At 43.7% G+C, this 23,044-nt stretch overlaps 1 protein-coding gene across 2 annotated transcripts in view; it reads right to left on the reverse strand.

The window, feature by feature from the left end:
• Window positions 1–263: 263 nt before the first annotated feature.
• Window positions 264–23,044, reverse strand: part of LOC124544771 (extracellular serine/threonine protein kinase four-jointed) — a 1,021,279-nt gene continuing 998,498 nt past the window's right edge. For both annotated transcript variants that reach the window (XM_047123448.1, XM_047123447.1), the window contains 2 exons: window positions 15,166–15,401; window positions 264–3,363 (listed from right to left, as the gene is read on the reverse strand). In XM_047123448.1, the coding sequence (XP_046979404.1) occupies window positions 2,623–3,363; window positions 15,166–15,401 (977 nt within the window). In that variant the 3' untranslated portion in view covers window positions 264–2,622. The remainder of the gene's footprint in view (window positions 3,364–15,165; window positions 15,402–23,044) is intronic.

Genomic DNA, 23,044 nt, shown 5'->3' on the forward strand with positions numbered 1-23,044 from the left:
ATCACACACACTTTTGGACAGGAAAAGGAGAGCAGCAGATACGCTTCCTGCAGAGAGACTAAGTGGTTACTATAGCAGTTCTTCATAATTGTGTCGACACTGTTTATTGTAGTTTTCTATATGCATAGATGGAGTTACAGAACAAACACTGTATTTAAATTTCAGGAGTAAGAGGATCAACATCTGTAGCTTTTGGCCAATCAGAGGATAAGACGGGAAGCTGGGCATAATCTGGGAGGTAATCTCAGTGAAACACAAAGGACTACGTGGTAAATCGTATATTTGAAATAAATTACAAATATAAATCTGTAAAACCTCACTTTGGTTCACCATCGCTCAGGAGGCATTACCATACTGATGCAAAGTTCCAGATGATCTCTCAGAAACACTGCCTGCAATCATCAATACAAAAAGTTGAATGCAGTTCAGAGAAGGATTGGTCCAGTCACAGTCTCTTTTAAAAATATTCCTCTGTATCTTACATAACTGTTTCATATAAGTAGACAATACTTTACACAATAGAAAAAGACAACAGGTTATACAAGAACGTTATAATGTACAACATAAAAATTTATTATAATCAACGATTCGTATATGAAACAAGTGTAAGTAGATTACAGTCTAATCCTCAGAACAGTTTCGAACATCTGTTGGCAATGCAAAAGTCTTGAGATATATCTTACAATCAGTCAAAAAAATATAATCTACAAACATTACCATCTTGCCCATCACTGCAACCGTCAATAGGCGTCATTATTTAACTGTACACCAGAGATGGGAAGACGACAAGAGGGTCATTATCTGCACACTTTATGAAAATAAAGGACTTTAAACAGTTCTGTTAGACTCAATCCGAGTATTTCCGAGATTGAAGGATTGAAAAATTTAGAGTGAAGCGTACAATAGTATGGTATCTTTTATAGATAAGATACAGTAAAAGAGTAACCCATCTGGTCTAGTACATAAACAAATTGTTTGAAAGAGAGGAGGCTAAATTTTGAAAGACAAGGAGATAGGCACTTGTATTGACAAAAACAGCGTTCATGTATTATTTTTGATTACCAACCACTGAAGAGCTAGTACATAAAACGTCGAATGCTTAACATAGCTTTCTTAGCGAATACAATATTATCACACACTGTGCTGTGCCGAGCATTTGATGCTACCTTAATTCCGCCTAGCGGACTTGGTGTAATTGGTTTATTACATAGACAGTAGTTGTGTTTTTGCAACACTGATTCTTTCTGCCTCACACGCACACAACGCACACATAACCTCTCTCTCTCTCTCTCTCTCTCTCTCTCTCTTTGTTTGTTCTCTTTGTCACTCGAATATCTTCCGCCAAGGAAGCGGTCGCTGGATGCCGCCTCTTCGCTACGGCCCCAAGTCCCTCCCACTGGCTGGCGACCTACTCGTCTCCGCAAGCCGTCAACAATGGAAGCCTGTCAGAGGCAGCGCGCCGGGCGCCTACCACAGTTTTAATGACGCTGCAGCCTCCGCTGTATGCCTTCGCACGGCGGCGTCCTTTTGTGTCGCCCGCGCCGTAGAAAAACGGTATTGTCTCTTGCGCACTTCCTCCGGTCACCCCTGACATTTTCTCCGGCGGGCCTGGACAATGGGAGGACCACCACACAGCGCCTGGAAGAGTGCCAGTATTGCGTCACGCTTTCTGGTCCTGTCGGTAGCTCCAAGAAAACAGAATGCAGACGTGGAATGTCAGGCACATAAGAGCGGCTGTCCATAGCCCCGAGTGCACTGAAATGGCGCTCTTCCACGTACCAGTAACTTATGAGCGTGCCACTAACCGAGGCGTAACCGTACACTTCGAATGCGCCTTGGTGGCAGGGATTATTGAGAAACAATTCTGCCTCTCATCTATGCCTTGTGTATATACTTTCCCAAATTTCCACTACGACTTTGCGTACCACAGCTGCAGTAGATAATTACTATACTGTTTACGTTTCCACTTCGAGATATTCGTACCCTTTGCTCTGGAATGTTTCAACCAGAGAGAGACTTGTAAGTGTGGAAGAGCCTGCTTTCGAATGTTCGTACTGGTAACCACACCAGATCAATGCGTATTGGGACAAAGTTCGTGTAGAGAGAAAACGTCTACCTGTCCTTTCCCATTAGTCTACCTCTGTCAAACTCGAAACATTGTAATGTGTGTAATGAGGGACAGTTCTTGCACACATGCACTGACATACAAGCAGAGATAACACGACTCTTCTGTCGAGAATTGCACAGCAAGTAGACGAAAGGAAGCAGAATTTTCCAGCATCCAGATGACACAGACAGTTCATCACAAGTAAAACACTGGCGAATTCGTTGTTTTGTATGCTGATGGTAGCCACATAAAAGGTCTGAGATATCGGAAATCTCAGAAACTTATGACAGGACTTGCGTGGAGGTGATCACGGATGTCGTAGAAAGGAGTCAACTCGGGTTGGCTTCACTGGAAGAGACGTCGTTCGTCCAGTGGTGGCCGAGGCGCTCAGTGCTTCGAGAGCAGACGTCCTCCCTACAGTCTTGCGACGACTGTGAGACCCGCTTCTGACTGCAGTAGTCGAGTGGCGAGAAGCCGGCGAGGCAGCGTGCGGCGGGAGCCCCAGGAGGCTTGTGCTACGCGTACCTCCGCTCGCAAGCCTCAATGTGGTCGGCTGCGAGGCGCAGCCGCTCGTTGAGGATCTGGACGCTCTTCTCGGGCAGCGGCGGCAGGGCGTCCACCTCGTTGGTCTCCGCGTCGTCGCCGTCGGCGGCGCTGCCCGCGCGGCGGAAGCGGCGCTCCAGCGCGGCGCCGACGTCGCCGGAGGCCGCCAGCCGCTTGACGGCGTCCGCGGTGCGCCGGCGGAAGACGCAGAGCGCGGCCAGCAGGTCGGCGTGGAAGCGGCCGTACTTGTCGAGCAGGCGGTAGCCGTGCAGCAGGCCGCTCTCGTTGTCGAGGAAGACGAGCAGGCCGGTGCGCGAGTCGCGCGCCAGGTTGTGCGCGGGAGCCTCCATCATGGCCGGGTTCCACTGCAGGTTGTACAGGTTGTTGATGAAGCGGTCGAGGTTGGCGGTGAGGAAGTCGAACACCAGCAGGTCGGACCACTGCGCCAGTTCGGGCAGGTCGGTGGCGTTGGCGGCGCGCGCGTCCGGCGGGTGGAGACGTCGCGCGGGCCCGCGCAGCAGCGGCGGGATGTGCGCGGGGTGCAGCTCGGGCAGGAAGCGCGTCAGCACGACGGGCCAGCCGTCCGCCCACTGCGCCAGCGCCAGCTGCGAGCGCACGCGCGACCACCGCGGCTGCCGCGCGCGCACCGGCTGCCACGTGGCCGGCGGCAGGTTCGGCAGCCCCAGCTCCCGCGCCAGCAGGTAGCTGAACACCTGCACAGCAACGACACAACACTCGCTACTACCCTGTATCCGACAGAAGTTTATTTAGTCTAGTTTAGTTCGGCAGCCCCAGCTCCCGCGCCAGCAGGTAGCTGAACACCTGCACAGCAACGACACAACACTCGCTACTACCCTATATCTGACAGAAGTTTATTTGGTCTTGTTTAGTTTGGCAGCCCCAACTCCTGTGCCAGCAGGTAGTTGAACACCTGCACAGCAGCAACACAACACTCGCTACTACCCTGTATCCGACGTCTAGTTTAATTCGGCAGCCCCACCTCCCGCGCCAACAGGTAGCTGAACAGCTGCACAGCAACGACACAACACTCGCTACTACCCTGTATCCGACAGAAGTTTATTTAGTCTAGTTTAATTCGGCAGCCCCAGCTCCCGCGCCAGCAGGTAGCTGAACACCTGCACAGCAATGACACAACACTCGCTACAACCCTGTATCCAACAGAAGTTTATTTAGTCTAGTTTAATTCGGCAGCCCCAGCTCCTGCGCCAGCAGGTAGCTCAATACCTGCACAGCAACGACACAACACTCGCTACTACCCTGTATCCGACAGAAGATTATTTAGTCTAGTTTAATTCGGCAGCCTCAGCTCCCGCGCCAGCAGGTAGCTGAACACCTGCATAGCAACGACAAAACACTTGCTACAACCCTATATTTGACAGATGTTTATTTAGTCTAGTTTAGTTCAGCAGCGCCAGCAGGCTCGCTGCTACCCTGCATCCGACAGTACTTTATTTAGTCTACTTTAGTTCGATCACCTCCCGTGCCAGCAGATAGTGAAACACCTGACAGAAACGATACACAAATCTCAAATGTTCAAATGTGTGTGAATTGCTAAGGAACCAAACCGCTGAGGTCATAGAACCCTAGACATACACACCACTTAAACTAACTTACGCTAAGAACAACACACACTCTCAAGCCCCAGAGAGGCTTCGAACCTCTGGCGGGAGCACAACTGTCTAGTAACCTTTACCCAATAGAATAATAGTTCTGGCCATTAAAAGAAACGCAGCGTGCAACAAGCGTCCTAATGACAAGAAGTACATAGTTGGGACACCCAAGTGATTAGGGTTTTAGTGCACATGCAGGTAGTGTGGAGGAGTAACGGCGTCTAGGCCCCACAATCCCATAAGTGCTCTACAATGAACAGCTCACTTGTTGAACGGCAGACACTGTGCTGGTAAACGTACAAGCCAAATCTCCTGTTCCTTGCACTTTAGTGTCTCTAAAATTCTGTATTTATAATACGATAGACTCTGTGGTTTACAAAAGTTAATTTTGTACATTCTTCTGTTCACGTTTCCGACAGGTAGATGCAACACCATAATCCTTCAGCCATCTACAATTTACATAATTTGAAGGAAACAGCTTCCATCGAAATGCATCGAACACAGAAAATAGTTTTCTGTCGTCGGAAAATTTCCCTTCTGATGGAATTTAACCATTTTTCTAAAGGATCGGATTTTGAAACAGGAAACCTGCAATTAAGGGAATGTTGATTATATTATCACGACGTGGACACATTTATCCGAAAAGTGCATCAACATGTCAAATTTACCTACCAATGAAAGGTAATATTGGTCTGTTTCTCGAATGTATTGTTGCACTTAAATACTGCGCATCTCTGCAGAAGTTTTCCTCATATAAACTGGAATGTATAGACTGTACAACAACGATGACCAAATATGATGTTCGATCTGTGATCTTAAAGGCTGCAATATACTTCTACTTAACAACTCCTTACGACTACAATGCTGTCCGACTTGAAGGTTCAAAATACCCCACACCAGCACTCTCAGTGGGTCTCATTTTTAGAACGTCCTTTAATACCATATAAATTCTGCCTATAAGGAAAGATTATGCAGTGGGTTTCTCACTCGGAACCCAAAGTTATTTCTATATCTCTAACACATCATACACATATGTAAAAGTTAATGTCTGTGTGTGTTCCACATCTCCTCCTAAACCACTGAATAGAATCCAGCCAAATTTGGTATATATACTAGCTATTGTCTGGAAGATATATTGTGAAGTAAGAACCATTTACCTCCAAAAACGATGGGGTGGAATTAGAAGGATAGAGTGACAGTTTTGAGATGTAGAGATGAACAGAGAGAGGTGAGAAGAGTTGGAAAGAGAGAGGGGGAGGAGGAGATGTAGGCAATATGTATACTGTACACATATGCAGGTGAAACGGAAGGTAAAAGGTTAGTATATTATAAAATTGGAGGTATGTATGCATGTTTAGCATCTCCTCACTATAGTCAATATAATCGTGTTGGTGACATCAGCAAATGACAGATATCTAGTAAAATTCTCATTTATTGTTTTATCTCAGGTGCACATTTTTAATTAGATTACATGTTTAGATCACTCTGGATCATCTTCAGATCTAGTTTCTTGAGCCAGTAGCGCATCTTGTGTACTCAGAACCACATATCAGAGTACTGGCATCACTCTGATATGTGGTTCTTAGTAGAAAAGACGGATTTCTGACGCAGTTACTCAGATATGAAGATGATCCAGAGTGATGCACATTTTTAATTAGATTTCATGTACTGAAAGTACTCTGATATATGGTTCTGAGTAGACAAGATTGGTTGCTGACATAATTGCTTAGGTCTGAAGATGTTCCAAAATGATCTAAACACATAATGTTCAAAAATGGCTCTGAGCACTATGGGACTTAATGTCTATGGTCATCAGTCCCCTAGAACTTAGAACTACTTAAACCCTAACTAACCTAAGGACATCACACAACACCCAGTCATCACGAGGCAGAGAAAATCCCCGACCCCGCCGGGAATCGAACCCGGGAAAACACGTAATGTAATTAAAATGTGCATTTTAGATGGAATAAATGAGAATTATCTTAACAATCCTCCTAAAATACTGGATCAGTTTCGACAAAACTTAGTACACATATAACTTGCTATTAGGAAGTAGAACTATAGAATAAGAACAACCTACTTGTCAATGGGTGGGGTTGAAAAAGAAGTGTAATGCACTGTGTGTAAATACCCAGACTGTAACATTACAGGTTTCAAAATGGGAGTACTTACCGATTCCCAACAAATTTACATATAATTTCAAACCTTTACCGGTCTTTTTCTTGTTGGCGCACCCCACAAAATAAAGAATGAAAAAAAGTTTATCGCTTATTACATTTTCGCTGTTCATACAGTAAAACCCCAGTATCTAACATGACTTTTAATTTATTATTTCTTTACTACCAGCTCTATTCATAAGGCAGTTTGTTGCCTGTATCCATGTACACCTCTATATGTGCCTGCAAAATTATGTCACTGTACGACGTATAATTCACGAGATATGATGTCATAAAACCTGAGATTCGTGAAAAACTACCACGTCAGTTATGACATTTTAATTTTGTACTTCTTAACTACTATCCATATCCGCAGCATGTTTCTTAGGCAGTATCATCTACCAATGAATGCACCTGCAAAACTATGTTGTTTTACAACATACAGTTCAGTAGACAAGACATCAGGAACACTGAGATGCGTGAAAAATAGGTTTTCATAAAATGGGGCGGAAGCTGTCTACTATACTCATCCAGTGAACAATAATGAGCGACATCCAACAAACTTTAAAAATATTTTCAAACATTTTCTACACTTTTTCTCAATTACATGCCCAACGTGAAATGTACAGATGTTTAATAAAATTCTCGTTTATTATTTCGTCTCAGTTGCACATTTTTAATTAGATTACATGTTTAGATCACTCTGGATCATCTTCAGGTCTAGTTCGTTGACTTGTGTACTCAGAACCACGTATCAGAGAACGCATTAGCTCAGCTGCAAAGTAAACAGACATTTGAAGCTGTTTTATACGGTGGAATTCGATTCTTTATGGAATCGAGGGTTTACCGATTAGTTACTATCTGGAAAAAAGTACTGCAGTGTTAAGAATCGCATAGATCCCATAGGATTGGGAATGAAAAGAGGGTGACGTTGAAGGGTAAATCAGAAACAGCTTGAGTAATCTCAACCAAATTTGTTAGGAACATGACTACTTGTATAAAAATATTGTCGGAGTCACATATCCCTCTGCCACTACGGAAGGAGGTGGCAATGAGAAGGGTTGGCGTAAAAATGTTCGAAAATGACCTATTGGCACTTTTTGTACAGTTAGTGGACTTGGTATACTTTTAACACTCTCTCTGGAGCTGTAGGGGGTAAAGCAGCAGAGAATCAGGCATATGTGTGTGCAATACACATGATATAAGCGTACGCAGGCGAAGCTGCGCGTAAAAAGCTGCTAAAATTTAAATGTTGATTATTTGGGAAAGGATCAGGTTTACTTAGTGTAAGAAAGAGAAACCTCTACCAGCACCTGCAGACTTCGACAAAGGTTCCATCACAGTTTATCAAGAATGCGTTTTATCGTTCCACAATGCTGCTCCTCTCCTTAGTAGAGATGCTGCGACCATTTCGCTCATGTGGGGTAGACAGGTTCAGGAGACCCATACTCAGCGCCGTGCAGGGTCTCAGATACCTCACGCAACTAGCACCCGAAAGGACTGACATACTTTCTGTTCCACCGTGCAGGATCGTACAGCCACGTCACATGCCATGACTAAGGGAATGAACATGCTTGGAGCAAGATCAACATCCACACGGACAGTTTGATGGCGTCTGGAGCACCACGGACTGTCAGCATGGCGATAACTGTTACGGCTTCCCTATATGCTGATGCGGCAACAGAGGAAGATGCACCGGTGTTAGTCGGCCACGGGTGGCACCACGTCGTCTTTTCAGCGGAATTCAAAATTTCATACAGCATCACGAAGGCCATATCCATCAGTAGAGGCTTCAAACATTGACAGATTGTATTCGTCACCGTCATATAAGTCCAGCAGCTGGCGCATTGGTATGGGTTGCCAATGGTATACAACGCATTCAACTCTAGTTCACAAGCCCGGTAATTTGGAAAGCCGCAGTAACGTTTGTGACGCGTTAAGGGCGATAGCTGTGGCCTGCCTTCGACGTCTTTGTGACGTTATCTTTCAACAAGATAATGGACGACTGTACGTTGGCCATGCTCTCCTTTCCTACTCCGTTACAGAGTATGTTCGAATGATGACAGAAAGTTCCTGTAGCAACAGCTTCTGTTGTGGGAGGAACTAGCGACGGACTCGACTTGATGGGAAGTGATGTAAAAACGAGGTGTCATTCGGAAAAAACGCCTTTTTTCGCTGATTTTGTGCTATAACTTGAAGCATTCTGTTTCAAAGCAATGTCACTTTAAAGATACCACAAAACCATCATACTTACGATTTCTTACGATTAAATGTCAATAATTTTCACAACGAAACTCTGTCTCGAAATATGGCACAAAACCTAAAGAGGTTCTGGTCATACATAAAGCACACCAGTGGCCGTACGCAATCAATACCTGCACTGCGCGATAACAACGCTGAAGTCACTGATGACAGTGCCACTAAAGAAAAGTTATTAAACACGATTTTCCGAAACTCCTTCACCAGCCGGCCGGAGTGGCCGTTCGGTTCTAGGCGCTACAGTCTGGAGCCGGGCGACCGCTACGGTCGCAGGTTCGAAACCTGTCTCAGGCATGGATGTGTGTGATGTCCTTAGGTTAGTTAGGTTTAATTAGTTCTAAGTTCTAGGCGACTGATGACCTCAGAAGTTAAGCCGCATAGTGCTCAGAGCCATTTGAACCATTTTTTTGCATTCGAACATTATGAAGTACCTCGAAGAAAACGATTTATTGACACGTAGTCAGCACGGATTCAGAAAATATCGTTCTTGCGAAAAACAGCTAGCTCTTTATACTCATGAAGTAATGAGTGCTATCGACAAGGGATGTTAAACTGATTCCATATTTTTGGATTTCCAGAAGGCTTTCGACACCGTTCCTCACAAGCGACTTCTAACCTAACTGCGCGCCTATGGAATAGCACCTCAGTTTGCGACTGGATTCGTAATCTCCTGTCAAATGGTTCAAATGGCTCTAAGCACTATGGGACTTAGAACTACTTATACCTAACTAACCTAAGGACACCACACAACCCACGCCCGAGGCAGGATTCGAACCTGCGACCGTAGCAGCCGCGTGGTTCCGGACTGAAGTGCCTAGAACCGCTCGACCACAGCGGCCGGCGATCTCCTGTCAGAATGGTCACAGTTCGTAGTAATAGACGGAAAGTCATCGAGTAAAACACAAATAATATCCGGCGCTCCCCAGGAAAGTGTTATAGGGTCTCTATTTTTCCTGATCTATATTAACGACATAGGAGACAATCTCAGTAGCCGTCTTAGACTGTTTGCAGATGATGCTGTCATTTACCGTCTTGTAAAATCATCAAATGACCAAAAGGATTTGCAAAATGATTAGATAAGATATATATATGGTGCGAAAAATGGCAGTTGACCCTGAATAAAGAAAAGTGTGAAGTTATTCACATTAATACTAAAAGAAACCCGCTGAATTTCGGTTACACGATAAGTCACACAAATCTAAAGGCTGTAAATTCAACTAAATACTTAGGGATTACAATTACAAATACCCTAAATTGGAATGATCACATAGATAATGTTGTGGGTAGAGCCAACCAAAGACTGCGATTCATTGGCAGAACACTTAGAAGGTGCAACAGGTCTACTAAAGAGATTGCTTACACCACGCTTGTCCGTCCGATTCTGGAGTATTTCTGTGAGGTGTGGGATCCGCATCAGATGGGACTGACGGATGACATCGGAAAAATACAAAGATGAGCAGCTCGTTTTTTATTATCACGAAGTAAGGGAGATGGTGCCACAGACATGATACGTGAATTGGAGTGGCAATCATTAAAACGAAGGCGTTTTTCGTTGCGACGGGATCTTCTCATGATATTTCAATCACCAGTTTTCGCCTCCAATTGCAAAAATATTCTGTTGGCACCCACCTACATAGTAAGAAATGACTCGAGAGTGGAGCGCTAGCTTGAAGGTGGTTCATTGAACCCTCTGCCAGGCACACTTTATTGTGAATAGCAGAGTAATCACGTAGATGTAGATGTAAATGTCCGTCGCAGGTATAAGCCAAAATAAAAGGTGAAAACAGTCTGATGTGGCGTAGTGGTTAAGGACGTGGTTATGGTGGGGCCGCGGAGTCAGGGAAATGACGCCTCTAATTGCGCGGCCACTCCGCGCGGTTGGAGTCAAAAGAAGAAAGTTCGTGTTTTCTTATATGTTAATTTCTTTTTTTTTCATCTTAGCGATTTTAACGCAATCTGAGACTTTCTATTGAATTTTATACTAGCATGATAATATTCGACGTCATTTACATATAACAGTGCGACCTATCAGGAATCAGTTTCTCCGATTTTGTGACTTGTGTATGATTAGGAAACTGTTTATTTCCGAATAAGACCCTATTTCCGTGGGTGTGTGATTAGTCAATAACCTTGAAGAACGGCTTAAATTTCTGTTGCTGATGACACACTCAGAAAAGCGTCGTCTGTCAGTATTTCTACTTCAGGTCGTAAAATGTTTCGGTTCATTAAAATGATTCTTGTTTGTAATGAGAACCAATATCTGAATAAAACACAGGGCGCTCGGAAATTCCCGTTACAAACTTTTTGGGTTAGTAGAGGGGAGTGAGTACATAATATTTTGAATAGAAATACATGTCCGGAAACATACCGTTTCTGTCTACAACCATTTGAAAATATGTTGGTAATGCGACCTTTTACAAGTAATTTGTTCGGCGTGACCCGGTACATGGCTTGTCTTACAATCCCACCCATCAATAACCAAAGTAAAAAAGGAAGAAAAAGGAAACTTAATCAGTCTGCATAAACACTGTGCCTCTTCCAATTCAGGTGTGCGTCATCTCCTTGCAGTACAGAGTCACGCCTGCTGACGGTGAAGGTACCCCTTTCTCGAAGCCGTTGCGTAGTTGTGGAGGAAAGGGTATGCGAGGAAGTCGGATGTTGTGGATAACGATCTCGATAAAGGCGACGAGCAGCTCTTCCATTACCGTGAGCTTCGACATACAAAGGGATTATGTCGGTGCATTCTGAAAACGTGTACCCACCCATGTTGCTCTCTAATACTCTCAGACACTTGAATGAGGCTCGAACCATGTCACAGATGTAGGATACACGTCTAATGACATCACCTGATCCGACGTAACCACGCCCCACCATGACTACCAGGTGTAGAAGTATGAAACCGGAATTTCCCTATAGATGGTGCTAGCCGTCAGTGCAGTGCCCGTGTCTGCAGCGCCGTCTGCTTCCTGTAACGGCTGACGAAGAATGTCAGCACACACAACCCAAGATTTCAAAGCCGTAAACATGTCAGTTTTGTGCCTACGAACTACGATTTGCAGACAGCATTGGTTTTCTGTTATCATTCGGAAAAAAGCTGCTGCAGAATCGCATCGAATGCTTCTCGAAGTTGTCGGCGAACACGCTTTTGGGAAAATACAGTGTGTCGAGTGGTTCAGAAAATTAACGTGAGGAACCAAGAGCGCAGGAAACCACCGAAAAAGTTTGAAGACAACGAATTGCAGGCCTTATTGAATGAAGATGATACTCAAAATCAACAGGATCTCGCGGAACAATTGTATGTGACGCGGAGAGCAGTTTCTCGTCGGTTGAAAGCTATGGCAAAAAGGTGCATAAAGTGGGAAAATGAACCGAATGAAGGACGCCAAGCAAATCAAAAGACCACTTATGAGATGCTGCTCGCCAGATACAAAAGGAAGTCCTTTCTTCGTCCAAGAGTGACATGTGATCAAAAATGGCTATTTTCTGAGAATCCTAAGCGCCGTAAATTACGGGTGAATCCTGGCAAACCTTCGGCATCCACTGCATGACCAAATCGCTATGGAAAGAAGACAATGCTCTGCGTTTGATGGGATCGGAAGGGTGCCATCTATTACGAGCTGGTGAAACCGTTAACACTGATCGCTACCGACAACAAATGATCGGTTTAAATCGAGCATTACGTGAAACACGACCGGAAAATGGAAAAAGGCCACACAAAGTCGTATTGCTCCATGATGTCGCCTCATCACACACAGAAAAACAGGTCATGGAAACGGTCGAGACGTTCAGTTGGGAAATACCAGGGCATGCGGCTTATTCTCCAGACTTGGCTCCGTCCGATCATCATCTATTTGTATCACTGGGACATGCTATCGCTGAACAACTCTTCAGTTCGTTTGAAAATGAACGAAAATGGCTAGCTAACTGGTTCGCTTCAAAAGAAGAACTTTTTTTTTGCGTGGCATTCATAGCTTGCCGGAGAGGTGGGAGAAATGTATAAATAGGAATGGAGATTATTGTGAATAAAATATTGTTTACTGGTTTCAAAATACAGACGTGTAATTATTGCAACCAAATCCCGGTTTCATACTTCTGCACCTGGTACCTAGGAAACATGTTTTCAAACGGCTGTAACACGGAAACGGTAAGTTTCCGGACGTGGGTTCCGATTCAAAATATTATCGACTAAGTCTCCTCTACAAGCACTAGAAGTTTCTAACGGGAGTTTCCAAGCACGCTATACATCGCTGGGCCAAATTTTCAGCCGGTTTTAGTTACAAGTCTGATGGCTAATGGTGAGTATCTTTACCCGAAGAGATTTTGCCGGTTGGAAAATATGATTACGTCACAGGAACATTCTACCAAAATCTCTGGAGACGATTACGGCAAACTGTCAAGATGAAAATGCGCAAGACTCTATACGAGGGAGAGTTTTGCTCCACATTGCCGCAGCTCATTGTGCAAACGACACAATTACACTTGCTGCTTTTGAGTTAACAGCTTTTGACTCGCCCTTTGTATTCTTCTGACATGGAACCCAGGGACTTCATCTACATCTATATCTACATCTACATGGATACTCTGCAAATCACATTTAAGTGCCTGGCAGAGGGTTCATCGAACCACCTTCACAATTCTCTATTATTCCAATCTCGTATAGCGCACGGAAAGAATGAACACCTATATCTTTCTGTACGAGCTCTGATTTCCCTCATTTTATCTTGGTGATCGTTCCTCCCTATGTAAGTCGGTGTCAACAAAATATTTTCGCATTCGGAGGAGAAAGTTAGCGATTGGAATTTCGTGAGAACATTCCGTTGCAACGAAAAACGCCTTTCTTTTAATGATGACCATCCCAAATCCTGTGCGGGCCGGAGTGGTCGTGCGGTTCTAGGCGCTACAGTCTGGAGGCGAGGGACCGCGACGGTCGCAGGTTCGAATCCTGCCTCGGGCATGGATGTGTGTGATGTCCTTAGGTTAGTTAGGTTTAATTAGTTCTAAGTTCTAGGCGACTGATGATGTGAGAAGTTGAGTCGCATAGTGCTCAGAGCCATTTGAACCATTTGAACCCAAATCCTGTATCATTTCTGTGACACACTCTCCCATATTTCGCGATAATACAAAACGTGCTGCATTTCTTTGAACTTTTTCGATGTACTCCGTCATTTCTATCCCACACCGCGCAGCAGTATTCTAAAAGATGACGGACAAGCGTAGTGTAGGCAGTCTCCTTAGTAGGTCCGTTACATTTTCTAAGTGTCCCGCCAATAAAACGCAAGTCTATGGTTAGCCTTCCCCACAACATTTTCTGTGTGTTCCTTCCAATTTAAGTTGTTTGTAATTGTAATACCTAGGTATTTAATTGAATTTACGGCTTTTAGATTAGGCTGATTTATCGCGTAACCGAATTTTAACGAGTTCCTTTTAGCACTCATGTGGATGACCTCACACTTTTCGTTATTTAAGGTCAACTGCCACTTTTCGCACCATTCCGATATTTCTTCTAAATCGTTTTGCAGTTTCTTTCGATCTTCTGATGGCTTTATTACTCGATAAACGACAGCGTTATCTGCAAACAACCGAAGACAGCTGCTGCTCAGCTTGTCTCCCAAATCGTTTATATAGATAAGGAGCCGCAAAGGGCCTATAACACTACCTTGGGGAACGCCAGAAATCACTTCTGTTTTACTCGATGACTTTCCGTCAATTACTACGAACTGTGACCTCTCTGACAGGAAATCACAGATCCAGTCACATAACTGAGACGATATTCCATAAGCACGCAATTTCACTACGAGCCGCTTGTGTGGTACACTGTCAAAAGCCTTCCGGGAATCCAGAAATACGGAATCGATCTGAAATCCCTTGTCAATAGCACTTCATGTGAATAAAGAGCTAGTTGTGTTTCACAAAAACGATGTTTTCTAAACCCATGTTGACTGTGTGTCAATAGGCCGTTTTCTTCGAAGTAATTCATAATGTTCGAACACAATATATGTTCTAAAATCCTGCTGCATATCGACGTTAACGACATTGTCCTGTAATTTAGTGGATTACTCCTACTACCTTTCTTGAATGTTGGTGAGACCTTTGCAACTTTCCAGTCTTTGGGTACGGATCTGTTGTCGAACGAAAGGTTGTATATGACTGTTAAGTATGGAGTTAGTCGATCAGCATACTCCGAAAGGAACTTATTTGGTATACAGTCCGTATGTTTCCTTACATGAAGAAACCATTGCGTGACAGGTGTTTCCAAAGTGATGAGTAGGTGATATTCGGGGCGGACCATTTCCCGGCGAGCCAAAATGCAGCCTTGTATAACTGTCTCCGCCGTGTCATCCGTCGTTGGTAAAAACGTGTAGCACTGAAGAGGACATTCAAGTCGTCACCAAGTTTCATGGTCACGGTTTGAATGTTTCGAGGTAATAATTAAGACTAGGACGCATGTTGCGAGTGTGAGGGCACGCACCTCTCCCTGCAGCTGGTCGATGTTCTGCCGGTAGCGGCAGCAGGCGCGCTCGCCGTCGGCGAAGACGGCCAGCCGGTTGTAGGTGCGGCCGCAGCCGTCGGCTTCGAGGCGCGCTAGCGGCGCAGAGCGCGCGTATCGGCGCCACCTCTCCGCGTCGGCGTCGCCGTAGCCCGGGGGCAGCGACGACTCCACCTGCGCGCCCCAGTACACGCCATCCTCCACCACCGTCCGCCGCCCTGCACAAACACAGTCACACTTACACTCACACCTTGCGTACGCAGTCACCTTTACATTTTCTACAATAAAACCTTATTAACTATTACTCTGGTTCACATTTTACAGCATTCTACATCTACATCCATAATCCGCAAGCCACCTGACGGTGAGTGGCGGAGGGTACCTTGAGTACCTCTATCGGTTCTCCCTTTTATTCCAGTCTCGAATTGTTGGTGGAAAGAAAGATTGTCGGGTTGCCTCTGTGTGGGCTCTAATCTCCCTGATTTTATCCTCATCGTCCCTTCGTGAGATATACGCAGGAGGGAGCAATAAACTGTTTGACTCCTCGGTGAAGGTATGTTCTCGAAAATCCAACAAAAGCCCGTACCGAGCTACTGAGCGTCTCTCTTGCAGAGTCTTCCACTGGAGTTTATCTATCATTTCCGTAACGCTTTAGCGATTACTAAATGATCCTGTAACGAAGCGCGCTGCTCTCTGTTGGATCTTCTCTATCTCATCTACCAACCCTATCTGGTACGGATCCCACACCGGTGAGAAGTATTCAACCAGTGGGCGAACAAGTGTACTGTAACCTACTTCCTTTGTTCTCGGACTGCATTTCCTTAGGATTTCTCCAATGAATCTCAGTCTGGCATCTGCTTTACCGACGATTAATTTTGTATGGTCATTTCATTTTAAATCACTCCTAATGCCTACTACTAGATAATTTATGGAACTAAGTACTTCCAGTTGCTGAACTATTATATTGTTCCTATGTATTCGCAACAGATTACTTTTGTTCACATTGATATTCAATTGCCATTCCCTGCACTATGCGTCAATTCGTTGCAAATTCTCCTGCATTTCAGTACAATTTTCCATTGTTACAGTCTCTCGATATACAACAGCATCATCCGCGAAAAGCCTCAGTGAACTTCCGATGTATTCCACAAGGTCATTTATGTATTTTGTGATTAGCAACGGTCCTACGACACTCCCCTGCGGCACACCTGAAATCACTCTTACCTCGGAAGACTTCTCTCCATTGAGAATGGCATGCTGCGTTCTGTTATGTAGGAACTCTTGAATCCAATCGCACAATTGGTCTGATAGTCAGTATGGTCTTACTTTCTTCATTAAGCGACTGTGGGGAACTGTATCAAACGCCTTGCGGAAGTCAAGAAACACGGCATCTACCTGGGAGCCCGTGTCTATGGCTCTCTGAGCCTCGTAGACGAATAGCGCGAGCTGGGTTTCACGCGATCGTCTTTTTCTTGAGTAGCAGCTTTTAGAGCTGTAGAACTTTATTGTGATTCACATTTTACAGTACTTTCTCGGACAGACACTTGGACAGCTACAGGCAGCTAATTCACATTTTACAGCATATTCTGGAGCAGTGGTTTATAGAGCTACAGAATCGTAGTGGGAGATTGTTCCCAAGGCCGATAGCCAGCATAGACACTGATAAGCTGAACATTATGACCACCTTGTTAATTTAGTGTTAGCCTTCTTTATAAAGCAATAAGGAAGCAATTTTACGTGACATAGATTCGAAAAGTCCTTCGTAGGCCTTCGGAAGCATATGGCACCAAGTGCCTACGCACAGCTCACGCAAGTGCGGCAAATAATCGGCCGGTGGTTGCAGGTTCGGACTTGAGGCCCAATAGTGCCCCAAATGTGTTCCACTGAGCTCAGGCCATTCGAATTTGGTGACCAAAACGTCAATGTGGCTTCACTAACATGCTCCTTAAACCACTGTATCACAGCTATGTGGAACAGACTTTTAGATCACTGGAAGATGCCATCGTCGTCAAGGAAGACAATGACCATGTAGTCAACAGTGGTTGTGGTGCCTTCAATTACTACCACAGATCCCATTGAAGCCCAGCTGAATGTTCCTCATATCTCACTACTGTTCCCACTGGCCCACATCGCGCTGAATGTTCTGAGAAGCTGTTCGCGCGGGTGACGACTTATCTGGTTACGAACATCGCTGTTTATCGTAGCGCTTCATATTTCTATGAGGTAAACGGCTGTTTGTTATGAAACATGAGCAGATTACAAACACATTTCTGCCATGAGCAGCTGATTCGAGGTCTGAAATATTCATTCATAACAACTAGCTCCTTATCCAGTAGGGACCGATGACCGTAGCAGTCTGGTCCTTATCCAGTAGTTCTCAGATTAGCTTGTACCGTACGTATATTTTTTATTGTGCGTATTTGGGTGCACCCAGCGTGTTGTACAGTTGCTTCCACGTTGCAGTGATTTCCCTAAATCGCCTCAAGATTGATTCGTACTAAACCTAACGAAATGTCACGGAACAGATAGTCACCGTCATATGCTAATGAGTTCACGGTACAAGTAACCTTAACACAACATAAAGGCGGAAACAACACACAATTCATTCGGCCAGGCGACACGTTTCCACTGATCCACGGTCAAATCTCTATGATCTCGTACCCCTGCAATCGTGACTGACGTTGTTCTTGGGCCAACATTGTGTTACGCAAGAGTCGTCTAGAATATCCTTTATGAATTTGGCCTTTATAAACTCTCCTACGAAACCTAATTCCTTCTATATCTACATCTAAATAGTGATAATATATTTCGACAATTTTAGGACGGGCGCTATCTCAAAACTTCACTTTCACAATTTGATACTAGGATTACCAACGAGTCATTATGATGAGTCTTTATTTATTGGTTTATTCATGTACTTTTATTTTTTGGCTTTAGGCAGCATCAACTATGTAGCCAGCAATAGGTGTTAAGGCTTAAAACAAATATTGATGTTAAGTTAAGCGACAAAATAAACTCAGCACTCTGGATAGTACAATGTACTAGCGAGAGATATCATTGGTGATCTTGCAGCTCTCGAACAATTAAGTTATAATTAAATCTAGACCTTTCGAAGCAGGAGGTCCCGGTTTCGAGTCCCGATGAGGGCACATATTTTTCAACTGTTTCCGTTGATAAGTATCGACGCCCGTAAGCAGCGAAAGGTCTAGATTTTATTATAACTTCATTCTTCGAGAGTTACAAGATCACCAATGATATCCGTGCGAATACCAGCTTCATAGAGTTCATTGTAGTCGTTATTATATTACGTACAAGTCCATTCTTAGAATGGTTTCATATGAATTGTCTTATTCAAGATAATTTGGGTCTTCATATACAAATATAAGTTATCCATTTTTAAAAAACGAAAATTCAACGTATCATTTCAACAACTGGGGTGTCTGCCTACGACTATTTTAACCAAGTTGGCTTAGAGTACAAAGTTTAAATATGTAAATCCATCTCTTTCACACAATCCACTATTAAAACGTACATATTTACTGACTGTACACAGTAAGGAGGTAATACTAGTAAGTAGGGGAAAATCCATAGCAACAGGGCTTCTTATGCAGCAGTTCTTGTGCTTCGTTGTATTTTATGCACACCAATATTTATGATTCAGATGTACCTCATCAATCTGACCCTGACTGCAACTTCCAGAGACTAAAAATTTTTATTCGATGTGAATGTGCGGGTAACATCCTTTCCCTATCCTCATACGAATAGTCAACGACACATGATGTTCACTGAACTTCGCGTAATCGAACCACGGTCAAGGGGCGATGTCCTACTGAATGGCCGCCAAGTTTGTTTGTTTGTTTTTTGGGAGAAGAGACCAAACAGCGAGGTCATCGGTCTCATCGGATTAGGGAAGGATGGGGAAGGACGTCGGCTGTGCCCTTTGAAAGGAACCATCCCAGCATTTGCCTGGAGCGATTTAGGGAAATCACGGAAAACCTAAATCAGGATGGCTGGACGCGGGATTGAACCGTCGTTCTCCCGAATGCGAGCCCAGTGTGCCACCACTGCGCCACCTCGGTCGGTGGCCGCCAAGTGTCTGCCTTTATGTCGTGTTGACGTTCCTTGTACCGTGAACACATTAACATATGACGGTGATGATCCGTTCCGTGACATTTCGTTAAGTCCAATATGAATCAACCTTGAGGCAATTTAGGGAAATCACTGCAACGTGTAACTAACTGTACAACAAGCTGGGTTCATCCAAATACGTACAATAAAAATTAAACGCACGATACAGTAAGCTAATCTGAGAGCTACTTGACAAGGAGCTAGTTGTCGTGAATGAATATTTCAGATCTTCAGTCAGGTGCTCATGGCAGAATGTGTCTTTAAACTACTCCGTTTCATAACAGTCTTCTGGTCATCGAAATGCAAAGCGCTACGAGAAAAAGCACACAATCGTTTGTGGTGTGTCCACAATTGGCTTAATCTTCTGGTAGTAGGAGGTGGTGCATTAACAAACGGATGGGCTTGCAGACATACGTTTACTGTATGGTGCAACAGGACGCAGAGAAAAGAACGTCCGATGAATATGCAGCAACACCTTAATTAGTATAAATTAATCGAGGGTTGTCAAAGCCAAAAAGAACTGGCCAACATTCACTACAATGAAACGGTCGCACAGTAGATCCTTAGCAGATGGTGATGCATCGTATAGAAAAAGAGCTTGTAGATGGACATATGTCAACTTTGAGTAAATCGTTATTGCTGTCTGTAGTTGTTGGTTGAATATTTGTAAATATCTTTGAGTAAAAAAGCATCTGTCAAACTTGAATTTCTACAATTGTCAGTTATTAAAAAATGTATGATAATATACGCAGAACAGCAAGTTATCGAAAAACTTGAAACGTTGCTCAAAATAATTCTATAACCAACCTACAGACAGCAATAATTCTTTACTTAAACTTGACATACGTCAATTTATAATGTCAAGGCATGTGCTGATCAAGGAAATAAAGCCGAAATAAGCTTATACACTAAAATGAAATACCAAGCGCCATACTGCTTTCAAATCTCTATATAAAGTTCGTCGGGCTGGAAGAATATATGCCTAGTTTTCTGAACACTCCCCCAGCCTACTACATCTCGATTGGCCTGCAAAACAAATCACCTGACTTGAATTCCATGCAAAATTGGTGGCACATGTTGGAGCATCGCTTAAGACGCTTACGTCAGCATCCCCGCAACTTGATGGATTTGCTTAATCAAATCCTCAGCGAATAGCTTAACCTAGATACTAAGTACCTGCACAACCTTGTGGACTCGCTGCCTAACCGAATCCAGGTGGTTATCAAGTCTATGGGTGGAATTACACGGTATTAAAAGATGCTTGTAACTATTTTTCTAGGGCTGACTAATTTTTCGTCCGGTGAACTAACTCCTTGCGGTATAGCCTGTCTATGCAACTAAATGAAACCGTTTCTTTTGTGCCATACACTTTCCATTTCTTTTTATTTACCACCGCTCTTCAATGGTCTGAAATATATGTTTGTTTACGTATAATGATTACAGATGTTACTACAGCACTTCTTGCTATTCTCTTGTTGTTAGATGAAGAACAGCTCATGGAGTGCAAGTTCCGTAAGAGTAAATTATTATAAAGTTCTAATTACGATTTTGAAATCGTATTATTCCATACGTGTCGTGGCCGAGTTGTACTTAATTGGTCTTTGTACACAAGGATGTCCGATTTTCGGTGTTTTTGAACAAATTTCAGTTCGACACTTCATTTTCAGTCTTCACTCTGTAATGATTGTGTGTATTTACTGTACACAGTGTAGCCAACTGTCGCTGAGTGTTTTTCTATCACCTTTTGTTTTTTCTGTGTTGTCTGTATCTAGCTTGACATTCGTTGGTTTGTACAGTGAGTCAATGTATTATTGTTTGTGGTGGGGCCTAATCTGACAAAAAAGGGAATTTTGAGTAGAGGGAACTGTAAATAATATTTTTATAAAGAGTTACTGTTTAGTCTGCTTATGTTCTACATGTTTGTTACTGCTTTAGTGGCATGTAAGATGTATGGGCTGTTGTCGCGTACTAAACTGACTATGCGCTGCCTGCTGTGACGAGCGACGTCGTATGAATATTCGATGTGAGTGCTAATTACAAATTTTCGGTGTGCATCTGATGCGGATATGTCTGCAGCACATGTTAACTGTAGAACCGATACTGCCAGGCACCCTCTCGTGTCATTGTCAATAATGTCGTATTTGATTATTTTAGATGAGGCGTCGCAAAATTCGGGCTCGAATCCGGATTTACTGGTTTTGTCCGCATCGATCAATTCATTTCACTTTAGCGAATGCAATTCAATATGCTATTTAAGACTAGGTAGAAAAATGTGATTTTGGAAGCAGTAAATGCGTTGGGAATTACTGAAACCGTAAAAGAAGACGTTGTTCGTTGTAGGCTGCACTTTTGTATCACTTATTAGCTGTGGTGTTGGCTAATTTCGACTATCATGTCGTTATCAAGCACATATACACATTAAGAGGATGCACGATGACGCACGAGATGTGGCATTAAAGTCAAATCATCAACCCACATGTGATCCCAGACATCATTAATAGTATGCTCAGTATCGAACACAAACGAAAGTGCACGAAAATATGTAAAAGACCTTTGCATAGTATAACTTGAGGACAAAGATTCCGTCCTTTCGCTACGGGTATACATTGTATCAGGTGCGCATCACAACCAATGTTCTGGTACACTGGTTGTGACTTGCATATGATACGGTGTCTACTGGTAGACTGGTCGTGGTTCGCATATGATACTATGTAGTCCTGTAGTGGAAGAACGGAATCTTCGGTCTATAATTATACTGTATTCGAATCTTTTACGTACATGGTGATTGAAAATTCCTAATACAGGCTTCTAGGGATTGTAAGAGGGACTTTGTAGATGACGTTTTGATAAGGAATTCATGTCCAGAAATGTACCGTTTGGATGTAAAATCAGTATGAGAATCGGGTCACTTTTTAAAACTCCTACTTCACGGTATGCACGCAGCGGAGATCTCTGATCCTTGTGCTGTAGCAGCATGTGGCATGGGCAATGTTTCAAGTACTCGTCTTCAGGTTATCTTCTGCATGACAAACGACGCTATCTTGGAGTACCACAGCTAATCGCTCTGAGCACTATGGGACTTAACTATCACAGCTAACCCTCCTAGCGTCGAACCTACCAATTTTTCGCGCCCGTTGCTGTAGTCAGGCGAAAGTGCTACGTGATGTCATTATTATAACAGGGACTGACTACGGAGGGCTCTTCTTAGCTTGCGTGCGTTCCATGAGCGGGAGTTTTGAAAGTGATCCGATCTGCAAACTGATTTTACATCCAATCGGTACATTTTCGAACATGGGTTCATTAACAAAATCTCATCTACAAACTCTCTTCTACAACCACTATATGCCTGTAATAGAAATCATCCTACATTTTTCTGCAGTCTCATCTGTGTTCGATCCATAGCACACAGTTATTCATTTGTGACTTTGCATGTGGACTGATAATTTTGCTTGTCTTCCACATCTTGTACGATATGGTGCATGCTTTTAATAGCTACGCATGCGATAGCATGCGCACCTAATATGTTCCAAAACGACGGGCATAAAAAGGGGATTTTCCGGTGCTCATATCTCGGGTTTCATTGGTGATAAAAGGGCCAAGTGTTTTGTATAGCCGTTGGACTTGGGACCATTTCTACATCCAACAGAAGGAGCGTCTTAGTCTCATACCCTACAGTACAGGATTAAAGTACGGATATTGCACATTTTTTCCTGCTTAGGAAAATGGAGAAAAC

Source organism: Schistocerca americana, chromosome 8, assembly GCF_021461395.2.
Source record: "Schistocerca americana isolate TAMUIC-IGC-003095 chromosome 8, iqSchAmer2.1, whole genome shotgun sequence".
NCBI lineage: Eukaryota > Metazoa > Arthropoda > Insecta > Orthoptera > Acrididae > Schistocerca > Schistocerca americana.